The 22,244-nt window shown below is 42.6% G+C and overlaps 1 protein-coding gene across 6 annotated transcripts in view; it reads right to left on the bottom strand.

Moving 5' to 3' along the window:
- The window catches only part of LOC139581439 (hepatic and glial cell adhesion molecule-like), a 34,196-nt gene that overhangs the window by 2,596 nt on the left and 9,356 nt on the right, over window positions 1-22,244 (bottom strand). For 3 of the 6 annotated variants that reach the window (XR_011676218.1, XM_071411203.1, XM_071411206.1), the window contains 2 exons: window positions 17,779-17,889; window positions 16,895-17,648 (listed from right to left, as the gene is read on the bottom strand). The exons of 2 other annotated variants lie outside the window; for them this stretch is intronic. Coding sequence is in view for 3 of the 4 variants with exons in the window: in XM_071411203.1 (XP_071267304.1) it covers window positions 17,635-17,648; window positions 17,779-17,889 (125 nt within the window). In the remaining variant the exon portion in view is untranslated. Of the gene's footprint in view, window positions 1-4,837; window positions 4,908-16,894; window positions 17,649-17,778; window positions 17,890-22,244 lie in introns of those variants that run through there. One more of the 6 variants, XM_071411204.1, reaches the window with a different exon arrangement.

Below are 22,244 nucleotides of genomic sequence, written 5' to 3'. Positions count from 1 at the left end.
GGTGCAATGAGGAGCAACCAGACGCTGCACTTGACACATTTATGAAATTGCTTATTCCAGTAAAGAATAAGCATGCACCCATTAAGAAAATGACTGTAAAAATGATGTTAAATCAACCTTGGATTGACGAGAAATTGAAAAATTGTATGGTTGAGATGGATGTGGAAAAAGGAATGGCAAATAAGTCTGGCAGCCCCACCGATTGGCAAACGTACTGCAAATTGAGAAATCATGTGACTAAACTGAATAAAAATATGAAGAATCTATACCATGAAACAAAGATATATGATATAAACATTGATAGTAATAACCTTTGGAACACCTTAAATGAAATATTGGGAAAAAAATGCAAACTCAGCTCCATCATTCATTGAATCAGATGGCTCATTCATCACAAAACCCACTGATATTGCCAACTACTTTTATGATTTCTTCATTGGCAAGATTAGCAAACTTAGGCATGATATGCCAGCAACAAATGCCAACACTACACATCCAAGCATAACTGCACAAATTATGAAAGACAAGCATTGTAACTTTTTATTCCGTAAAGTGAGTGTGGAAGAGGTGAAAAAAAATATTGTTGTCCATCAACAATGACAAGACACCGGGGTCTGACAACTTGGATGGAAAATTACTGAGGATAATAGCGGACGATATTGCCACTCCTATTTGCTATATTGTCAATCAAAGCCTACTAGAAAGTGTGTGCCCTCAGGCCTGGAGGGAAGCAAAAGTTATTCCGCTACCCAAGAATAGTAAAAACCCCTTTACTGGCTCAGATAGCCAATGTGTCTATGTATGTGGATGACTCAACACTATCCATGTCAACTACTACAGCGACTGAAATGACTGCAACACTTAACACTTCTACTTGGTCACAATCCCGGATCCGGGAGCACCCTCATCAGTAAAAAAGCTGACTAGCATAGCCTAGCATAGCGCCACAAGTAAATACTAGCATCTAAATATCGTGAAATCACAAGTCCAAGACACCAGATGAAAGATACACATCTTGTGAATCCAGCCATCATTTCTGATTTTTTAAATGTTTTACAGGGAAGACACAATATATATTTATATTAGCTAACCACGATAGCAAAAGACACAACTTTTTTTTTCACCATTTTTTTGCTGCATAGGTCACAAATTCGACCAAATAAAGATATAAATAGTCACTAACCAAGAAACAACTTCATCAGATGACAGTCTTAAAACAGATTTATTGTATAGCATATGTTTTGTTAGAAAAATGTGCATATTTCAGGTATAAATCATAGTTTTACATTGCAGCCACCATCACAACTCTCACCAAAGCAGCTAGAATAACTACAGAAACCAACGTGAAATACCGAAATACTCATCATAAAACATTTATGAAAAATACACAGTGTACAGCAAATGAAAGACAAACATCTTGTGAATCCAGCCAATATTTCAGATTTTTTAAGTGTTTTACAGCGAAAACACAATATAGCATTATATTAGCTTACTACAATAGCCAACCACACAGCCCCATTCATTCAACATAACGTTAGCGATAGCGAATAAACCAGCAAAAGATATAAATTTTTTCACTAACCTTCTCAAACTTCATCAGATGACAGTCCTATAACATCATTTTACACAATACATATATGGTTTGTTCGAAAATGTGCATATTTAGCGGTACAATTCATGGTTGAACAATGTGAATAAGTAGCCAAAATTCAAACAATTTGTCCGGAGAAATCTTGGAGAGGCACCTAATCTAATCAATAACTAATCATAAACTTGACTAAAAAATACAGGTTGGACAGCAAATTAAAGATACACTAGTTCTTAATGCAACCGCTGTGTTAGATTTTAAAAAATAACGTTACTACGACATACAGCTTACGTTATAGTGAGACAGCGTTGAAAATAATGGCGGATTAGTAGTCTAAACATTTTAGACAGAAATACGAATTAACATCATAAATTGTTCCTACTATTTGATGAGCTTCCATCAGAATCTTTTACAAGTTGTCCTTTGTCCAGAATAATCGTTGTTCGGTTGTAGAATGTCGTCTTCATCTGTGGAATTAGCTAACGAAGCTAGCCATGAGGCACATAAGTGGCCAACCCACCATAACGCCAAACAAAGAAAATACTGATATAAACTGATATAACTCGGTTTAAAATAACTACATTATGATGTTTTTAACACATATATCAAATTAAATCAGAGCCGGAGATATCTAACTTCTAAAACGAAATCTTTTCAGAGCGCAATGGAGAGGTCCTTCTTGCGTCAGGCCAAACCATGAAAAGACCAGAACTTCCGTTCCAACAGGTCTTGTTCGGCCTCAGATCTAGCTAGACACCCCATTCCAACTCTCACTGCCTACTGACATCTAGTGGAAGGCGTATGCAGTGCATGTCGACCCATAGATTACATGCAAATTAATAAACTGACCCTGGAACAGAGCCCTCGATTTCAGATTTTTCAGTTCCTGACAGGAAGTTTGCTGCAAAATGAGTTCTGTTTTACTCACAGATATAATTCAAACGGTTTTAGAAACTTGAGAGTGTTTTCTATCCAATAGTAATAATAATATGCATATTGTACGAGCAAGAATTGAGTACGAGGCAGTTTAATTTGGGAACGATTTTTTACAAAGTGAAAATGGCGCCCCCCTATTGAGAAAAGGTTTTAACAAAAAGCTGCAGTTAGTTTCAGAATGGGTGGCAAGGAATACGTTTGTCCTAAATATTTCAAAAATTAAAAGCATTGTATTTGGGACAAATAATTCACTAAACCCTAAACCTCAACCAAATATTGTAATGACTAGTGTGGAAATTGAGTAAATTGAGGCGACTGAACTGCTTGAAGTAACCCTGGATTGTCATAAATGTCAATGGAGAGCTAACATTAATAATATGCATGTCAATCTCTCATGACTCGAAGTGGAGGAGAGATTGACTTCATCACTACCTGTTTTGTAAGAAGTGTTGACAAGCTGTTTAAACTAATAGCACACAGCTCGGACACCCATGCATACCCACAAGACATGCCACCAGAGGTCTCTTCACAATCCCCAAGTCCAGAACAGACTATGGTAGGCGCACAGTACTACGTAGAGCCATGACTACATGGAACTCTATTCCACATCATCAGGTAACTGATGCAAGCAGTAGAATCAAAATTAAAATACACCTTATGGAACAGCGGCTACTGTAAGAGACACACACACAGGTACAGACAAACACATACGCACACAAACGCTAGCACATGCACTCTACACACACGCTTCCATTGTAATATTGTTGTATGGTCGTATTCTACATTTTGTATTGCAGATATGTAGTGGTGTAATAATGTTACATGACGTGCTGTTTATCTTTTGTTCCTTAATATGTTTGGACTCAAGGAAAACTAGCTGCTGCCTTGGCAACAGCTAATGGGGATCCCTAATAAATAACAATACATACAGTTAACATATATAAACCCTGGTGGCAATAAAATATTTAAAGGAATCACACATCTCATATAGTTGAGATGTGACAAATGCTATGATGCTGCTACTTCAAGAGGGTCGTTCCGTAAAATTAGTCCCTTTTGGGTAGTGTAACCTGAAAATGAATCACTAATCTCTCGAGTGGCTAGATGTTCTTTACCATTTGGCCATCAGATTTGCCACCAATGCTCCTTATAGGACACATCACTGCACTCTATACTCCTCTGTAACTGGTCACCTCTGTAAACTGGTCATCTCTCAATACCCACTGGTTGATGCTTATTTATAAAACCCTCTTTAAGCCTCACTCCCGTTTATCTGAGATATCCACTGCAGCCCACATCCTCCACATACAACACCGGTTCTGCCAGTCACATTCTTTAAAAAGTCCCCAAAGCACACACATCCCTGGGTCGCTCCTCTTTTCAGTTCGCTGCAGCTAGCGACTGGAACGAGCTGCAACAAACACTCAAAATGGACAGTTTTATCTCAATCTCTTAATTCAAAGACTTAATCACTCTCACGGACAGTTGTTGCTGCTTTGTGTGATGTATTGTTGTCTCTACCTTTTTGCCCTTTGTGCTGTTGTCTGTGCCCAACTGTGCCCAATAATGTTTGTACCATGTTTTGTGCTGCTTCCTCGTTGTGTTGCTACCATGTTGTTGTTATGTTGTGTTGCTACCATGCTGTGTTGTAATGTGTTGCTGCCTTGCTATATTGTTATCTTAGGTCTGTCTTCATGTAGTGTTGTGTTGTCTCTCTTGTTGTGATGTGTTTTGTCCTATATTTATATTGTATTTTTTTATTTATTATTATTTACTAATCCCAGGCCCAAATCATGTATTAATGATTATTATTTATTAATCCCAGGCCCAGGCTTTTTTGCCTTTTGGTAGGCCGTCATTGTAAATAAGAATTTGTTCTTAACTGACTTGCCTAGTTAAATAAAGGTTAAATAAAAATAAATAAAAACAATTACATGAAATAAAGACAAATCTTCAGAAATGACTTTGGCAAAGCAACAAAATAAGGCTTTACAATAATGGTGAACACTTGGAGACATTTTGGGATTAAGTGGGTTAAAATCTTTCTAGATGTCACAGAGGGTGACAGAGGGACGTGTCAAAATGCTGCATTTTGGCAGGATAGCAACTGTTTTTTCATATAGAAAATCAGAGATTTTGAATTCTCTATGTGGTCTGTATTGAAGAAAAGATCAAATAGGGACTAATTTTGTGGAATGACCCTAGAGGTCATGATTATGATGATGATGACGTCAATCATAATAATAATAACAAATAATCATAATCATTATCATCATAATAATCATCATTATCAATATCAACATTATCCCTTACCAGTGGAGGTTTTACTGGTGGTGGACTCAGTCACAGTCGTCACTGTTGTAGACTCAACACACAGGGTATTACAAGTGGCATTCACCCACTCTAATACATTTGTCCCGTTTCATAAGGTGCAGTTAACCTGATGAGGACAGAAGGCGCTGTTTTCACTTTGGGGGAAAATCATGCCCAATTTAAACGGCCTCGTACTCAATTCTTGCTCGTACAATATGCATATTATTATTACTATTGGATAGAAAACACTCTCTAGTTTCTAAAACCGTTTGAATTTTGTCTGTGGGTAAAACAGAACTCATTTGGCAGCACACTTTCTGACCAGGAAGTGGAAAGTCTGAAATCGATGTTCTGTTCAAGGACCTGCCTATAAATGGGCATGATACGTATGACTATACGTGCACGTCATACACCTTCCCCTAGATGTCAAGAGGAAGTGAGAGAAGAAATGAGTTGATTATCTCGGTCTGAGATGGAAAGAAACCTCTTGGAACGACGTGTCCTCCATTTTCTGTTTTCTGCAAGGCGCATGGAGGGACCTGTTATTGCCTTCTGAAAAACTGTCGTTATAGGTCGAATACTATCTCCGGCTTTGATTTTATTTGATACATGTCACAATATCATCGTAAAGTATGTTTTTTCAATATAGTTTTATTACATTATTGAAATTTTTTCGGGACGTTAGGCGTGTTGCTTTGTCTGCATATGTTCAGGAAGGATAGCTTCGCGCCACTTGGCCAGTGTGCTTGCTAATTCAAGAGGGAAAAAGAACGTTCTAATACCAAACAAAGACGGTTCTGGACAAAGGACCCCTTGTACAACATTCTGATGGAAGATCACCAAAAGTAGGAACCATTTTGTGATGCTATTACATATATCTGTCGAACTGTGTACTAGTAGCTTTGCGCTCAGGTTTTGGGCATTACCTTACCATAACTAAGTCTTATGTCGTAATGAAGATATTTTTAGAATTCTAACACTGCGATTGCATTAAGAACTAATGGATCTATCGTTTCCTATACAACATGTATTTTTTTGTAATGTTTATGAATAGCTATTTGGTCAGAATAGGTGAGAGTCTGATAGAAATATCCGCACATTCTGGGAAAAAGATGCTACGTTAGCACATTGTATAACCACTGATTTCAGCTCTAAATATGCACATTTTCGAACAAAACATAAGTGTATGTATAACCTGATGTTATAGGACTGTCATCTGAGGAAGGTTTATGAAGGTTAGTGAAATTTAATATCTTTTGCTGGTTTATTTGCTAACGCTAACGTGCCTATTGCTATCGCTAACGTGCCTTGATGAATGAATGCGGTAGTGTGGTAGGCTATTGTAGTAAGCTAATATAATGCTATATTGTGTTTTCGCTGTAAAACACTTAAAAAATCGGAAATATTGGCTGGATTCACAAGATGTTTGTCTTTAATTTGCTGTACACCATCGATTTTTCAGAAATGTTTTATGATGAGTATTTAGGTAATTCACGTTGGTCTCTATAATTACTCTGGCTGCTTCGGTGCTATTTTTGACGGTAGCTGTGATGGTAGCTGAAATGTAAAACTGATTTATACCTCAAATATGCACATTTTTCGAACAAAACATCGATTTATTGTGTAACATGTTATAGGACTGTCATCTGATGAAGTTGTTTCTAGGTTAGTTTGGTTGGATCTTGGTTAGTTATGTTGGTTTTGTGCATGCTACCTGTGCTGTGAAAAATGTCTGTCTTTTTTTGTATTTGGTGGTGAGCTAACATAAATATACGTGGTGTTTTCGCTGTAAAACATTTTACAAATTGGACATGTTGGCTGGATTCACAAGATGTGTATCTTTCATTTGCTGTATTGGACTTGTTAATGTGTGAAAGTTAAATATTTCAAAAAAATATTTTTTGAATTTCGAGCTCTGGCTTTTCAGTGGAATGTGGGAGGAGTTCCGCTAGCGGAACCCCAGAGTCAGACAGGTTAAACACAGCTTGATTTTTAATGGAATAAATGTATTTCCACATCAGGGCTGCAGGTAGCCTAGTGGTTAGAGCATTGGGTCAGTAACCGAAAGGTTGCTAGATTGATTCCCCGAATCGTTCTGCCCCTGAACAAGGCAGTTAATCCACTGTTCCTAGGCCGTCATTGTAAATGAGAATTTGTTCTTAACTGACTTGCCTAGTTAAATTAAATTCTAATGCTCACAGTCTACACAGTGGTGTAATGTTTTGGGGTATCTGTACTTTACTTTACTATTTATATTTTTGACTACAAGAAAATAATATACGTTTTACTCCATACTTTTCCCCAAATGTACTCATTACATTTTGAATGCTTAGCTGGACAGGAAAATGGTCCAATTCACATAGTTATCAATATAACATCTCTGGTCATCCCTACTGCCTCAGATCTGGCAGTCTCACTAAACACACATGCTAAATTTGGAAATTATATCTGAGTGTTGGAGGCTATCATTAAAAAATGAATGAAAATAAAATGGTGCTCTCTGGGTTTGCTTAAAATAAGGACTAGGAAATTATTTATACTTTTGATACTTCAGTATATTTTTGCAATTACATTTACTTTGACACGTAAGTATATTTAAAGCCAAATAATTTGACTTTTACTCAAGTTGTATTTTACTGGATGACTTTCACTTTTACTTGAGTCATTTTCTATGAAGGTATTTTACATTTACTCAAGTGTGACAATTTGTTACTTTTTCCACCACGGAGTGAACACATGACCTGTGTTGTGTAACGGTATTTCTCAAGCTTTCTTGCACCAGGGATGGTTGTTCCTCCTTGGAGGAGTGGATTAAGTTAAACTAGCACTTGAGAACTGACTGAGTTGGTGTCAGGGAAACACTGTAACATATATCACAGGCCCAACGCTCTAACCAGTAGGGTACCTGCTGCCCCTTTCATTGTATTCAGTATTTAAATTTGGAATCCTTAATTGAAACAATCACAAAGCGGTCACCCTGCCTGTGGTTGTAAACTCAACAAATGTCCCAGTTATGATAGAGTATCCTGATCTAAAAGATCATAAAGATTCATAAAACGTGATTCAGCCTGTCTTTCAGAATTTATTTCAGTCAAATACTGCACGTGAATCACAAGTGGGGTCTTCTAAAATTCATATTTTTATAGATTCCCTTTTATCTTACCGTGTCTTTAGGGAAGGACAGTTCCTCACACAGATCGTAACACTGGGCTCCATCCAGTGTAGCATTACGGTACAGTAGGTCTCCATGCCTGAGGATAGAGCGAAAAATATCCATCCATCATAATTCTGACTTTTTCTGAACAAAATAGAAGCAATGCAAAAAGTATAAAGCTGAATCAGAACACAAATAAAGGATAATATTACCATGAGTATTTATTCCAAGATGGCGTAGCAGTGCAGACATGTTTGTCGTTGTTCCATGTAAATGTTGTCTTTTTTTGTATATATTTCAATATATTTCAATCTCTTTATCCATTTTTTAATTAAATAGACCACTCCGGCAAACCACCTCACCCAATGTGAATGGGATCTGCTATTTTTAGACCTTATAGCTAGAACCAGAATCAGAAGCTAGCCATCAGATGCTAACCAGCTAATTAGCTACTAGCTAGCTAGCTGCTATGGAGTGGCCCAGCCCCGAAGTGAGCCTTTGAGCCAGGCCCATCTCCCGGCCTGCTCAGTGGACCCTATGATCACTCGGCTACACAGCTGATGCCCCCAGGACTCTTCACTAACACGATTAGAAGCCACTACATCGCCGGATTCCTGCCGTAAGCTCTGGACCTTTGCATCGGATCATTGCAACTAGCTAGCTGCTACCGAGTGGCTATAGTGGCTAACACCCTTATCCCGAAGCTAGCACCAGTTAGCCTCGAGCCAGGCACATCTCCCGGCTAGCTAACTTAATTACTCCAGCTACAATACCTCTTTTGCCAATTGGCCTGGACCCTGTGTCGACACGGAGCCCCGCCGATCCATCACGACTGGTCTGCCAACGTAATTCCGTCCGATATGCCTTCAACCGGCCATTGTCGGACATCAGTGAAGATGCTTCTGTTAGCCCCGGCCTGCTAACTTTATGAACGCTGTGTCTCCCGTTTGTTAGCGTAGTAACGACTTCCCTGTTTCATCTGTTGCTGTTCACTGGACCCTGTGATCACCTGGCTGCATAGCTGATGCCTGCTGGACTGTTCATTAATCATGGTACTCCATTTTGTTTATCTTGTTTTTCTGTCGGCCCCAGCATCGAATTCAGGCCCTGTGTGTTGTTAACTGATCCTCGCTGCCCATTCATTGCTATTTTGTACCCTCATCCTACTCCTACTCTGTTCCTTGGGTGGTGTAGAGGTTAACCCAGGCCCTGTGTGTCCCCAGGCACTCACATTTGTTGACTTCTGTAACCGTACAAGCTTTGGTTTCATGCATGTTAACATCAGAAGCCTCCTCCCTAAGTTTGTTTTACTCACTGCTTCAGCACACTCTGCAAACTCTGATGTCCTTGCTGTGACCTGAATCCTGGCTTAGGAAGGCCACCAAATATTCTGAGATTTCCATCGCCAACTACAACATTTTTCATCAAGATAGAACTGCCAAAGGGGGAGGAGATCAAATCTACTGCAGAGATAGCCTGTAAAGTTCTGTCATACTTTCCAGGTCTATGACCAAACAGCTTGAGCTTCTAATTAAAAAATGTAATCTCTCCAGAAATAAGTCTCTCACTGTTTCTGCCTGTTATAGACCCCCCTCAGCTCCCAGCTGTGCCCTGGACACCATATGTGAATTGATTGCCTCCCATCTATCTTTAGAGTTTGTTCTGTTAGGTGACCTAAAATGGGATATGCTTAACACCCCGGCCGTCCTACAATCTAAGCGAGATGCCCTCAATCTCACACAAATCATCAAGGAACCCACCAGGTACAACCCTAAATCCGTAAATATGGGCACCCTCATAGATATTATCCTGACCAACTTTCCCTCCAAATACACCTCTGCTGTTTTCAATCAGGATCTCAGCGATCACTGCCTCATTGCCTGCATCCGTTATGGGTCCGCAGTCAATCAACCACCCCTCATCACTGTCAAACGCTCCCTAAAACACTTCTGCGAGCAGGCCTTTCTCATCGACCTGGACCGGGTATCCTGGAAGGATTTTGACCTCATCCCATTAGTAGAGGATGCCTGGTTGTTCTTTAAAAGCAATTTCCTCACCGTCTTAAAACCTGTTGAGGATAGAGGGCGCTATTTTCACTTTGGGGGAAAATCGTGCCCAATTTAAACGGCCTCGTACTCTATTCTTGCTCGTACAATATGCATATTATTATTACTATTGGATAGAAAACACTCTCAAGTTTCTAAAACCGTTTGAATTAGATCTGTGAGTAAAACAGAACTCATTTTGCAGCAAACTTCCTGTCAGAAAGTGAAAAATCTGAAATCCAGGCTCTGTTCCAGGGCCTCCCTAATCGTTTGCTTGAATTCTATTAGTATACATGCACTTCATACGCCTTCCACTAGATGTCAATAGGCTGTGAGAGGTGAAATGGGGTCTCTAGCTCTTTCTATGGTGAAAAGAGACAGCTTCGAATGACATGACCCCAGAATTCCTTTGTTCAGGAAGCGCATAAAGGTCACCAGTATTGGCTTCTGAAAAGCATTCGTTATAGACGTGTTATATCTCCGGCTTTGATTTTATTTGATAAATGTAATAATATCATCGTGAAGTATGTTTTTTCAATATAGTTTTATTAGATTATTGAAATTTTTTCGGGAGTTTAGGCGTGTTGCGTTCTTTGCGTTTGGTGACGAAGGAGAGCTTAGCGCCACTTAGCTAGTTTTGCTTGCTCATTCGAGAGGGAAAAATGCCATTCTAAAACCAAACAACGATTGTTCTGGACAAAGGACCCCTTGTACAACATTCTGATGGAAGATCATCAAAAAGTAGGACCCATTTATGATGGTATTTCATATATCTGTCGAACATGTTTACTTTTAGTTAGTGCCCAGATTTTGGGGGCTCTCTCGCAATAACGTAAGCTGCATATCGTAATGAAGTTATTTTTAGAATTCTAACACGGCGATTGCATTAAGAACTAGTGTATCTATCATTTCCTATACAACATGTATTTTTTAGTAAAGCTTATGAATAGTTATTTGGTCAGAATAGGTGAGTGTCAGAAAAATATCCGAACATTCTGGGAAAAAGATGCTAAGTTTTCAGAATGTGTAACCATGGATTTCAGCTCTAAATATGCACATTTTCGAACAAACCATATACAGTGGGGAGAACAAGTATTTGATACACTGCCGATTTTGCAGGTTTTCCTACTTACAAAGCATGTAGAGGTCTGTCATTTTTATCATAGGTACACTTCAACTGTGAGAGACGGAATCTAAAACAAAAATCCAGAAAATCACATTGTATGATTTTTAAGTAATTAATTTGCATTTTATTGCATGACATAAGTATTTGATCACCTACCAACCAGTAAGAATTCCGGCTCTCACAGACCTGTTAGTTTTTCTTTAAGAAGCCCTCCTGTTCTCCACTCATTACCTGTATTAACTGCACCTGTTTGAACTCGTTACCTGTATAAAAGACACCTGTCCACACACTCAATCAAACAGACTCCAACCTCTCCACAATGGCCAAGACCAGAGAGCTGTGTAAGGACATCAGGGATAAATTGTAGACCTGTACAAGGCTGGGATGGGCTACAGGACAATAGCCAAGCAGCTTGGTGAGAAGGCAACAACTGTTGGCACAATTATTAGAAAATGGAAGAAGTTCAAGATGACGGTCAATCACCCTCAGTCTGGGGCTCCATGCAAGATCTCACCTCGTGGGGCATCAATGATCATGAGGAATGTGAGGGATCAGCCCAGAACTACACGGCAGGACCTGGTCAATGACCTGAAGAGAGCTGGGACCACAGTCTCAAAGAAAACCATTAGTAACACACTACGCCGTCATGGATTAAAATCCTGCAGCGCACGCAAGGTCCCCCTGCTCAAGCCAGCGCATGTCCAGGCCCGTCTGAAGTTTGCCAATGACCATCTGGATGATCCAGAGGAGGAATGGGAGAAGGTCATGTGGTCTGATGAGACAAAAATAGAGCTTTTTGCTCTAAACTCCACTCGCCGTGTTTGGAGGAATAGAAGGATGAGTACAACCCCAAGAACACCATCCCAACCGTGAAGCATGGAGGTGGAAACATCATTCTTTGGGGATGCTTTTCTGCAAAGGGGACAGGACGACTGCACCGTATTGAGGGGAGGATGGATGGGGCCATGTATTGCGAGATCTTGGCCAACAACCTCCTTCCCTCAGTAAGAGCATTGAAGATGGGTCGTGGCTGGGTCTTTCAGAATGACAACGACCTGAAACACACAGCCAGGGCAACTAAGGAGTGGCTCCGTAAGAAGCATCTCAAGGTCCTGGAGTGGCCTAGCCAGTCTCCAGACCTGAACCCAATAGAAAATCTTTGGAGGGAGCTGAAAGTCCGTATTGCCCAGCGACAGCCCCGAAACCTGAAGGATCTGGAGAAGGTCTGTATGGAGGAGTGGGCCAAAATCCCTGCTGCAGTGTGTGCAAACCTGGTCAAGAACTACAGGAAACGTATGATCTCTGTAATTGCAAACAAAGGTTTCTGTACCAAATATAAAGTTCTGCTTTTCTGACGTATCAAATACTTATGTCATGCAATAAAATGCAAATGAATCACTTAAAAATCATACAATGTGATTTTCTGGATTTTTGTTTTAGATTCCTTCTCTCACAGTTGAAGTGTACCTATGATAAAAATTACAGACCTCTACATGCTTTGTAAGTAGGAAAACCTGCAAAATTGTCAGTGTATCAAATACTTGTTCTCCCCACTGTATGTATTGTGTAATATGATGTTATAGGACTGTCATCTGATGAAGGTTTATGAAGGTTAGTGAAAATTAATATCTTTTGCTGGTTTATTCGCTATCGCTAACGTGCCTATTGCTATCGCTAACGTGCCTTGATGAATGAATGCGGTTGTGTGGTAGGCTATTGTAGTAAGCTAATATAATGCTATATTGTGTTTTCGCTGTAAAACACTTAAAAAATCGGAAATATTGGCTGGATTCACAAGATGTTTGTTTTTAATTTGCTGTACACCATGTATTTTTCAGAAATGCTTTATGATGAGTATTTAGGTATTTCACGTTGGTCTCTATAATTACTCTGGCTGCTTCGGTGCTATTTTTGATGGTAGCTGTGATGGTAGCTGCAATGTAAAACTGATTTATACCTCAAATATGCACATTTTTCGAACAAAACATCGATTTATTGTGTAACATGTTATAGGACTGTCATCTGATGAAGTTGTTTCTTGGTTAGTTTGGTTGGTTCTTGGTTAGTTTGGTTGGTTTCGTGCATGCTACCTGTGCTGTGAAAAATGTCTGTGCTTTTTTGTATTTGGTGGCGAGCTAACATAAATATATGTGGTGTTTTCGCTGTAAAACATTTTAAAAATCGGACATGTTGACTGGATTCTCAAGATGTGTATCTTTCATTTGCTGTATTGGACTTGTTAATGTGTGAAAGTTAAATATTTCTCAAAAATACTTTTTGAATTTCGCGCTCTGCCTTTTCAGTGGAATGTGGAAGGAGTTCCTCTAGCGGAACGCTGGGGCTAGACAGGTTAAATAAGCATGCCACGTTCAATAAAATTGAACTAAGAACAGATGTAGCCCTTGGTTCAATCCAGACCTGACTGCCCTTGATCATCACAAAAATATCCTGTGGCGTACTGCACTAGCATTGAATAGTCCCAGCGATATGCAACTTTTCAGGGAAGTCAGGAACCAATACACACAGTCAGTTAGGAAAGAAAAGGCTAGATTTTTCAAACAGAAATTTGCATTCTGTAGCTATAACTCCAAAAAGATCTGGGACACTGTAAAGTCCATGGAGATTAAGAGCACCTCCTCCCAGCTGCCCACTGCACTGAGGCCAGGAAACACTGTCACCACCGATAAATAATTGAGAATTTCAATAAGCATTTCTCTACGGCTAGCCATGCTTTCCTCCTGGCTACCCCTACCCCAGGAAAACAGCTCCGCACCCCCCACAGCAACTTGACCAAGCCTCCCCAGCTTCTCCTTCACCCAAATCCAGATAGCAGATATTCTGAAAGAGCTGCAAAACCTGGACCCGTACAAATCAGCTGGGCTAGACAATCTGGACCCTCTGTTTCTAAAATTATCCACCGCCATTGTTGCAACCCCTATTAATAGTCTGTTCAACCTCTCTTTCCTATCGTCCGAGAATCCTAAAGATTGGAAAGCTGCCGCGGTCATCCCCCTCTTCAAAGGGGGTGACAGTCTAGAACCAAACTGTTACAGACCTATATCCATCCTGCCCTGCCCTTCTAAAGACTTCGAAAGCCAAGTTAACAAACAGATCACTGACCATTTCGAATCCCACCGTACCTTCTCCGCTGTGCAATCCGGTTTCCGAGCTGGTCACGGGTGCACCTTAGCCACGCTCAAGGTACTAAACATTATCATAACCGCCATCGATAAAAGACAGTACTGTGCAGCTGTCTTCATCGACCTGGCTCACTGGTCATCCCCAAAATTCAACACCTTCTTTTGCCGCCTTTCCTTCCAGTTCTCTGCTGCCAATGACTGGAACGAATGGCAAAAATTGCTGAAGTTGGAGACTTATATCTCCCTCACTAACTTTAAGCATCAGCTATTTGAGCAGCTTGCCGATCGCTGCAGCTGTACATATCCCATCTGTAAATAGCTCATCCAACTACCTTTTTTGCTCCTTTGCTCACAAGTATTTCTACTGGCACATTATCATCTGCACATCTATCACTCCAGTGTTAATTTGCTAAATTGTAATTACTTCGCTACTTAGCTGATGACAGCTTTGCAGACTCTTGGCATTCTCTCAACCAGCTTCATGAGGTAGTCACTTGGAAAGCATTTCAATGAACAGGTGGGCCTTGTTAAAAGGTCATTTGTGGAATTTCTTTATTTCATAATGCGTTTGAGCCAGTCGTCCGGAACAGCTGAAGCTCTCATGCATTCTTCAATGTTACTTTCTTCGAAGCAAGCATATAAGTATTTTAGCTCATCTGGTAGGCTCGTGTCACTGGGCAGCTCACGGCTGTGCTTCCCTTTGTAGTCTGTATTAGTTTGCAAGCTCTGCCACATCCGGCAGGCGTTGGAGCCAGTGCAGTACGATCCAATCAGTATTGACACTTTGCCTGTTTGATGGTTCATCAGAGGGCATAGCGGGATTTTTTATAAGCTTCCGGGTTCGAGTGCCGCTCCTTGAAAGTGGCAGCTCTACCCTTTAGCTCAGTGCGGATGTTGCCTGAAATCCATGGCTTCTGGTTGGGGAATGTACGTACGGTCACAGTGGGACAACGTCATCGATGCACTTATTGATGAAGCCAGAGACTGATGTGGTGTACTCCTCAATGCCATCGGAAGAATCCCAGAAAATTATCCAGTCTGTGCTAGCAAAACAGTCCTGTAGCTTAGAATCTGTTTCATCTGACCACTTTCTTATTGACCGAGTCACTGGTGTTTCCTGCTTTAGTTTTTGCTTGTAAGCGGGAATCAGGAGGATATAGTTAAGGTTAGATTTGCCAAATGGAGGGCGAGGGAGAGCTTTGCACGCGTCTCTGTGTGTGGAGTAAATGTGGTCCAGTGTTTTTTTTCCCTCTGGTTGCACATTTAACATACTGGTAGAAATTAGGTAAAACTGATTTAAGTTTCCCTGCATTAAAGTCCCCAGCCACTAGGAGCGTCGCCTCTGGATGAGCGTTTTCTTGTTTGCTTATGGCCGTATACAGTTCATTGAGTGTGGTTTTAGTGCCAGCATCGGTTTGTGGTGGTATATAGACAGCTACGAAAAATACAGATGAAAACTCTCTTGGTAAATATTGTGGTCTACAGCTAATGATGAGATACTCTACCTCAGGGGAGCAAGACCTCGAGACTTCCTTAAATTTTGTGCACCACCCCTTGTCTTACCAGAGGCCGCTGTTTTAATCTTCTTAAGCTTAAGCTTTTAACCCGCCAGCTGTATGTTATTCATGTCATCGTTCAGCCACGACTCAGATGAAACATAAGAAGTTGCAGTTTTTAATGTCCCTGTCACGGATTCCCCCAGTACTGCTGCTCATTACGTTCACCAGATCCGGAGGTCTAGGTCACCCGCCTTCTAGGCGTCACTGAACTGGATGGTTACCCCCCCAACCCCAGACTGTCTTGTCTCATTACGCACACCTGGTTCCCATTCTCCCTGATTAGTAGGTGTATATATGTGCCCTCTGTTCCCCATTGTCCAAGCAAGCTGATTATTGTTCAATGTCCGTTGGTCTTGTGAGTACCTGTGCTTTCTTCTATCAGCTTGCTTGTTACCGTGTTAGTGTGCACTTGTTATTACGGGTCTCGTCCCGTGTATTTATTAGAGGATTACATCTCACTCTTTGTTTGGGTTACAGCCCTGTGTTATATATATACACGTGTTTGTTTTGGGCTTCGTCATTGTCATGTTCATGACGTATGCTATTTTGGCTAGAGAAATAAATAAAAATATTTTGTATTCCTGCGCCTGTCTCCTATCATTATATATCATGACAGTCCGGTTGGTGGATTTACGTGATTGTAGTTTGTCTATTTTATTATCGATTGATTGTACGTTGGCTAATAGGACCGATGGTAAAGGTAGACTACCCTCCTTACAAGGCAAGCGGGACCTTCGTCCCCAATACCTCCGTCTCTATCTCCTGTGAATGACGGGGATGAGGGTCTTGTCGGGCGTCTGAAATAAATCCATCCCGTCCGTCGCGTTGAAGAAAAAGTATTCCTCCAGCATGGGGTGAGTAACCGCTGTCCTGATATCTAGAAGCTTTTTTCGGTCATAAGACACGATGGCAGAAACATTATGTTCAAAATAAGTTACAAATAACGTGAAAAAACATACACAATAGCACAATTGGTTACAGGATCGTAAAACGGCAGTCATCTCCTTCGGCGCCATTCTCAAGGTCCAGAATGTTTCAAAAGTAGTTTGCTTTTATTTCTATGAATTCATAATCACACAAATAATACATCAAATCAAAACATGATGAAGTTACAGTAAGAATGGAAGTGTCTGTTACAGATCCCCATTTAAGTACATATCTTAATAATTTGTTTATACAGCACTAATAAACGCATGAGGTCAAAACGCACCCCCTGTTTTTTGTTTTCTAGCACCTTTTTGTATACTATTAAGCATTGATTAAATTAAGTGCATTATTTTTGCATTTCCTTGCATTTCCTTGGGTTATTCATTTTCATGGTTTTGAGTGTAAGTACCTTTTGAACTCTACATATTTGCTTTCGCAAAATAAAAAATGTGTTTGTGAAGGTCATAGGTCACATTCGAATATGAAAGAAAAATGTATTTTCAAAAACACAATAGCATTTTCATTAGTTTATGTAACTGTATGTACAAATGAAAAACCACAAAAACACTACTAATTCAAATGTTAAATTAGCACCATCACATAGATCATTCATTATTAATTTGTTAAGGGCAGGTCTTATGGAACATTATGAAACTTTACAAATGTATGTCAAAATAACTAAATATGACTGTGCTTTGAGTTTGAGCTTGATTAAAATTAAAACAGCAATAATCAGTATAACATCATCATTAGTCATCAGTCATGGTCCCCATGGCAACTTTCATGACATCAACACCCCCCTTTGGGTCCCACCATGATCAACCTGAGAGACAGCAATCACTCTGCTTACTCACCATCATCTGGAGAGAGAGAAAAAGAGAGTGAGCGAGAGAGAGAGAGAGGGGGAGAGAGCGAATTAAGAATAATAATACCATTTTACTTATCAAACAAAATACGTTAAACAAAGGTACAATGATGCATTATACTGACCTTGTTCTTGAGGACAGGTTTTCTTGTAAAACCAGTATGATCCCAGACAGACTGTCAGAAGAATGAAGACTTCAGCAAGTTGGAAATAAATAAACACATTGAACCCAGTTCCTGGGGGACAGAAGAGAGAAGGTATAACACCTAAATTAACTAATCAGCTAATTAATCAAATCCATGAAAATGAACTGCGGTAAGATCTGCTTTCAACATAAAATCTACCAGCCCATGAGGAGATTTCTGCTGAATGTTCTGTTAAAGGCAGACCGCAGTAAAATTATTTATTGTGGCTGGGACATGTTGAGCAATTATTAAGGTTTCATGCCTCTTACCAGTGGTTGCCTCTATCACAGTTGTGAGTGCCACTGTTGTAGGGTATTATCAGCCTCAATAACCCACCATGAAGTCTTTGTCTCCTCACTTTATTGTCTTTGAAAGTTGTGACAGTGTTTCCTTGCCAAGTTTTATTTAAATACTTTTTATTTTGGATCCTGCATTGCGGTTAGCCTCAGTTGCTGTGACAGCTACTATCTGTACCGGGATCCTGCCAGACCAAAAAGCCTGAAGTTGTTTACCGTAGCTTAGCTACTAGCCTAGCTGGTAGCTATCAGTATCAAGCTAGCAAGGTTTCCCAACCCTTGTGTCTGGGACCTCAGAGGTTCCCACACTAATTGCTGCTGGATTCCCTGGTGCCTTGTAACGGTGCTTGGTCCGAGTTAGGTGGGTGGTTCTGTAACGGTTTTCTTCTGTTGGTGAAGGAGAGGACCAAAATGCAGCGCGGCTAGTGTTCAACATATTTAATAAACAAAGAGACGATAACCTGAACACTATACAAAATACAAAATAACAAATGTGGAAACCGAGACAGTCCTATCTGGTGCAGAACACAAAGACAGAAGACAAAACAAAACAAGCCACCTAAATATGATTCCCAATCAGAGACAACACAAAACACCTGCCTCTGATTGAATACCATATTAGGCCAAACATAGAAACAGACAAACTAGACACACAACATAGAATGCCCACCCAGCTCACGTCCTGACCAACACTAAAACAAGTAAAACACACAAGAACTATGGTCAGAACGTGACAGTACCCCCCTCCTGAGGTGCGGACTCCGAACGCACCACCTAAAACTCTAGGGGAGGGTCTGGGTGGGCATCTGTCCGCGGTGGCGGCTCCGGCGCTGGACGAGGATCCCACTCCACCATTGACTTTGTTCGCTTCCTTATGTGTCCTTTGAGTGGCGACCCTCACCGCCGACCTTGGCCTAGGAACCTTCACAAAGGTCCCCACTAGACTGAGGAAACTCCTCCGGACTCAGGGACAGCTCATGACAGAGAGGTAGCTTATGACAGAGAGGTAGCTTAAGACAGAGAGGTAGCTCAGGACAGAGGGGCAGCTCCGGACTGAAGGGCAGCTCCGGACTAATGGCAGCTCATGTCTGGAGGGCAGCTCATGACTGGAGGGCAGCTCATGACTGGCGGGCAGCTCATGACTGGAGGGCAGCTCATGACTGGCGGGCAGCTCATGACTGGCGGGCAGCTCATGACTGGAGGGCGGCTCATGACTGGAGGGCGGCTCATGACTGGAGGGCGGCTCATGACTGGCGGGCGACTCATGACTGGCGGGCGACTCATGACTGGCGGGCGACTCTGGCCGCTCCTGACTGGCGGGCGGCTCCGGCAGCTCCTGACTGGCGGGCGGCTTTGGCAGCTCCTGACTGGCGGGCGGCTCTATCAGCTCCTGACTGGCGGGCAGCTCTAGCAGCTCCTGACTGGCGGGCAGCTCTAGCAGCTCCTGACTGGCGGGCGGCTCTGGCAGCTCCTGACTGGCGGGCGGCTCTGGCGGCTCCTGACTGGCGGGCGGCTCTGGCAGTTCCTGACTGGCGGGCAGCTCTGGCAGCTCCTGACTGGCGGGCGGCTCTGGCAGCTCCTGACTGGCGGGCGGCTCTGGCGGCTCCTGACTGGCGGGCGGCTCTGGCGGCTCCTGACTGGCAGGCGGCTCTAGCGGCTCCTGACTGACGGACGGCTCTAATGGCTCGGGACAGACGGGCGGCTCTGACGGCTCGGGACAGACGGGCGGCTCTGACGGCTCGGGACAGACGGGCGGCTCTGACGGCTCGGGACATACGGGCGGCTCTGATGGCTCGGGACAGACGGGCGGCTCTCACGGCTCGGGACAGACGGGCGGCTCAGATGGCGCTGGGCAGGCAGGCAGCTCAGATGGCGCTGGGCAGACGGCCGACTCTGACCTGCTGAGGCGCACAGTAGGCCTGGTGCGTGGTGCCGGAACTGGTGGTACCGGACTGGAGACACGCACCACTAGGCTAGTGCGGGGAGCAGGAACAGGGCACACTGGATTCTCAAAGCGCACTATAGGCCTGGTGCGTGGTGCCGGAACTGGTGGTACCGGGCTGTAGCCACGCACCTCAAGGCTAGTGCGGGGAGAAACAACAGTGCGTACAGGGCTCTGGATACGCACAATAGGCTTGGTGCGTGGTGCCGGAACTGGTGGTACCGGGCTGGAGACACACACCACCCTGTGGTGCGTGGAGGAGGAACAGAGTTCTGTAGACGCACAGGAATCCTGGTGCGTGGTGTTGGCACTGGTGGTACTGGACAGCAGCGAGGAGGTGGCACCGGATATACCGGACCGTGAAGGCGTACTGGCTCCCTTGAGCACCGAGCCTGCCCAACCTTACCTGGTTGAATGCTCCCCGTAGCCCGACCAGTGCGGGGAGGTGGAATAACCCGCACTGGGCTGTGCTGGCGAACCGGGTACACCATGCGTAAGGCTGGTGCCATGTACACCGGCCCGAGGAGACGCAATGGAGACCAGATGCGTTGAGCCGGCTTCATGGCACCTGGCTCAATGCTCAATCTAGCCCGGCCGATACGTGGAGCTGGGATGTACTGCACCGGGCTATGCACCCATACCGGAGACACCGTGCGCTCTTCCGCATAACACGGTGTCTGCCCGTACTCTCGCTCTCCACGGTAAGCACGGGGAGTTGGCACAGGTCTCCTACCTGACTTCGCCACACTCCCCGAGAACCCCCTCCCAAGAAATTTTTGGGGCTGCCTCTCTGGCTTCCAGCCGCAATTCCGTGCTGCCTCCTCATACCACCGCCTCTCGGCTTTAGCTGCCTCCAGCTCTTCACGAGGGCAGCAATATTCTCCAGCTTAAACCCAGGGTCCCTTACCGTCCAGAACTTCTTCCCATGTCCAGGAGTCCTGTGTATTTTGCCGCTGCTGCTGCTGTCCTTTACCACGCTGCTTGGTCCTTGGTTGTTGGGTTATTCTGTCACGATCGTTATATGGTGGAAGAGAGGAGGACCAGGGCGCAGCGTGATAACAATGCATTCTTCTATTTAATGAAGAAGAAACGAAGAACACTTAAACAAACTACAAAACAACAAACGAACAAACGTGGCGCTATAAACAAATAGTGCTGACACAAACACTACACATAGACATAGACAATAACCCACGAACTACCCAATGAATATGGCTGCCTAAATATGGTTCCAAATCAGAGACAACGATAGACAGCTGTCTCTAATTGAGAACCAATCTAGGCAACCGTAGACATACATACACCTAGACTAGACACTGCCCCATAAACATACAAAACCCCTAGACAATACAAAACACATACATCCCCCATGTCACACCCTGACCTAACTAAAATAATAAAGAAAACAAAGGTAACTAAGGCCAGGGCGTGACAGTTGATAGAACTTTGGTTGAGTTTTCCTCAAATTTGCATTCTTAAAATCCCCAGCTACAATAAATGCTGCCTCAGGACATGTGGTTTCCAGTTTGCACAAAGTCCAGTGCAGTTCCTTGAGGGCTGTCATTGTATTGGCTTGAAAGGGAATATACACGGCTGTGACTTTAACCAAAGAGAATTCTCTTGGGAGGTAATACGGTCTGCATTGTATTGTGAGGTATACTAAGTCGGGTGAACAAAATGACTTTTTTTACGTTATCAGAATCACACCATGGGTAGTAAATCATGAAACATACACCACCGCATTTCTTCTTCCCGGAGAGTTCTTTTTTCCTGTATGCGCAATGTACCGAGAACCCAGCTGGCTGTATGGACAGGGACAGTATATCCAGAGAGAGCCATGATTCCGTGAAACAGAGTATGTTAACTTCTCTAGGGTATGTGGGACGGTAGCGTCCCACCTCGTCAACAGCCAGTAAAACTGCAGGGCGCCAAATTCAAAACAACAGAAATCCCATAATTTAAATTCCTCAAACATACAAGTATTTTACACCATTTTAAAGCTACACTTGTTGTAAATCGAGCCTAAGTGTCCGATTTCAAAAAGCTTTTACAACGAAAGCACACCAAACGATTATGTTAGGTATGAGCCAAAGAGAGCAGTAACAAAAAGCAGAAATAAAGATACAATTAATCACTAACCTTTGATGATCTTCATCAGATGACACTCA

Source organism: Salvelinus alpinus, chromosome 7 (assembly GCF_045679555.1).
Source record: "Salvelinus alpinus chromosome 7, SLU_Salpinus.1, whole genome shotgun sequence".
Taxonomy (NCBI): Eukaryota; Metazoa; Chordata; class Actinopteri; order Salmoniformes; family Salmonidae; genus Salvelinus; species Salvelinus alpinus.
Note: the sequence above shows the minus strand (reverse complement) of the source record. Positions and strands in the feature narration are given on the sequence as shown.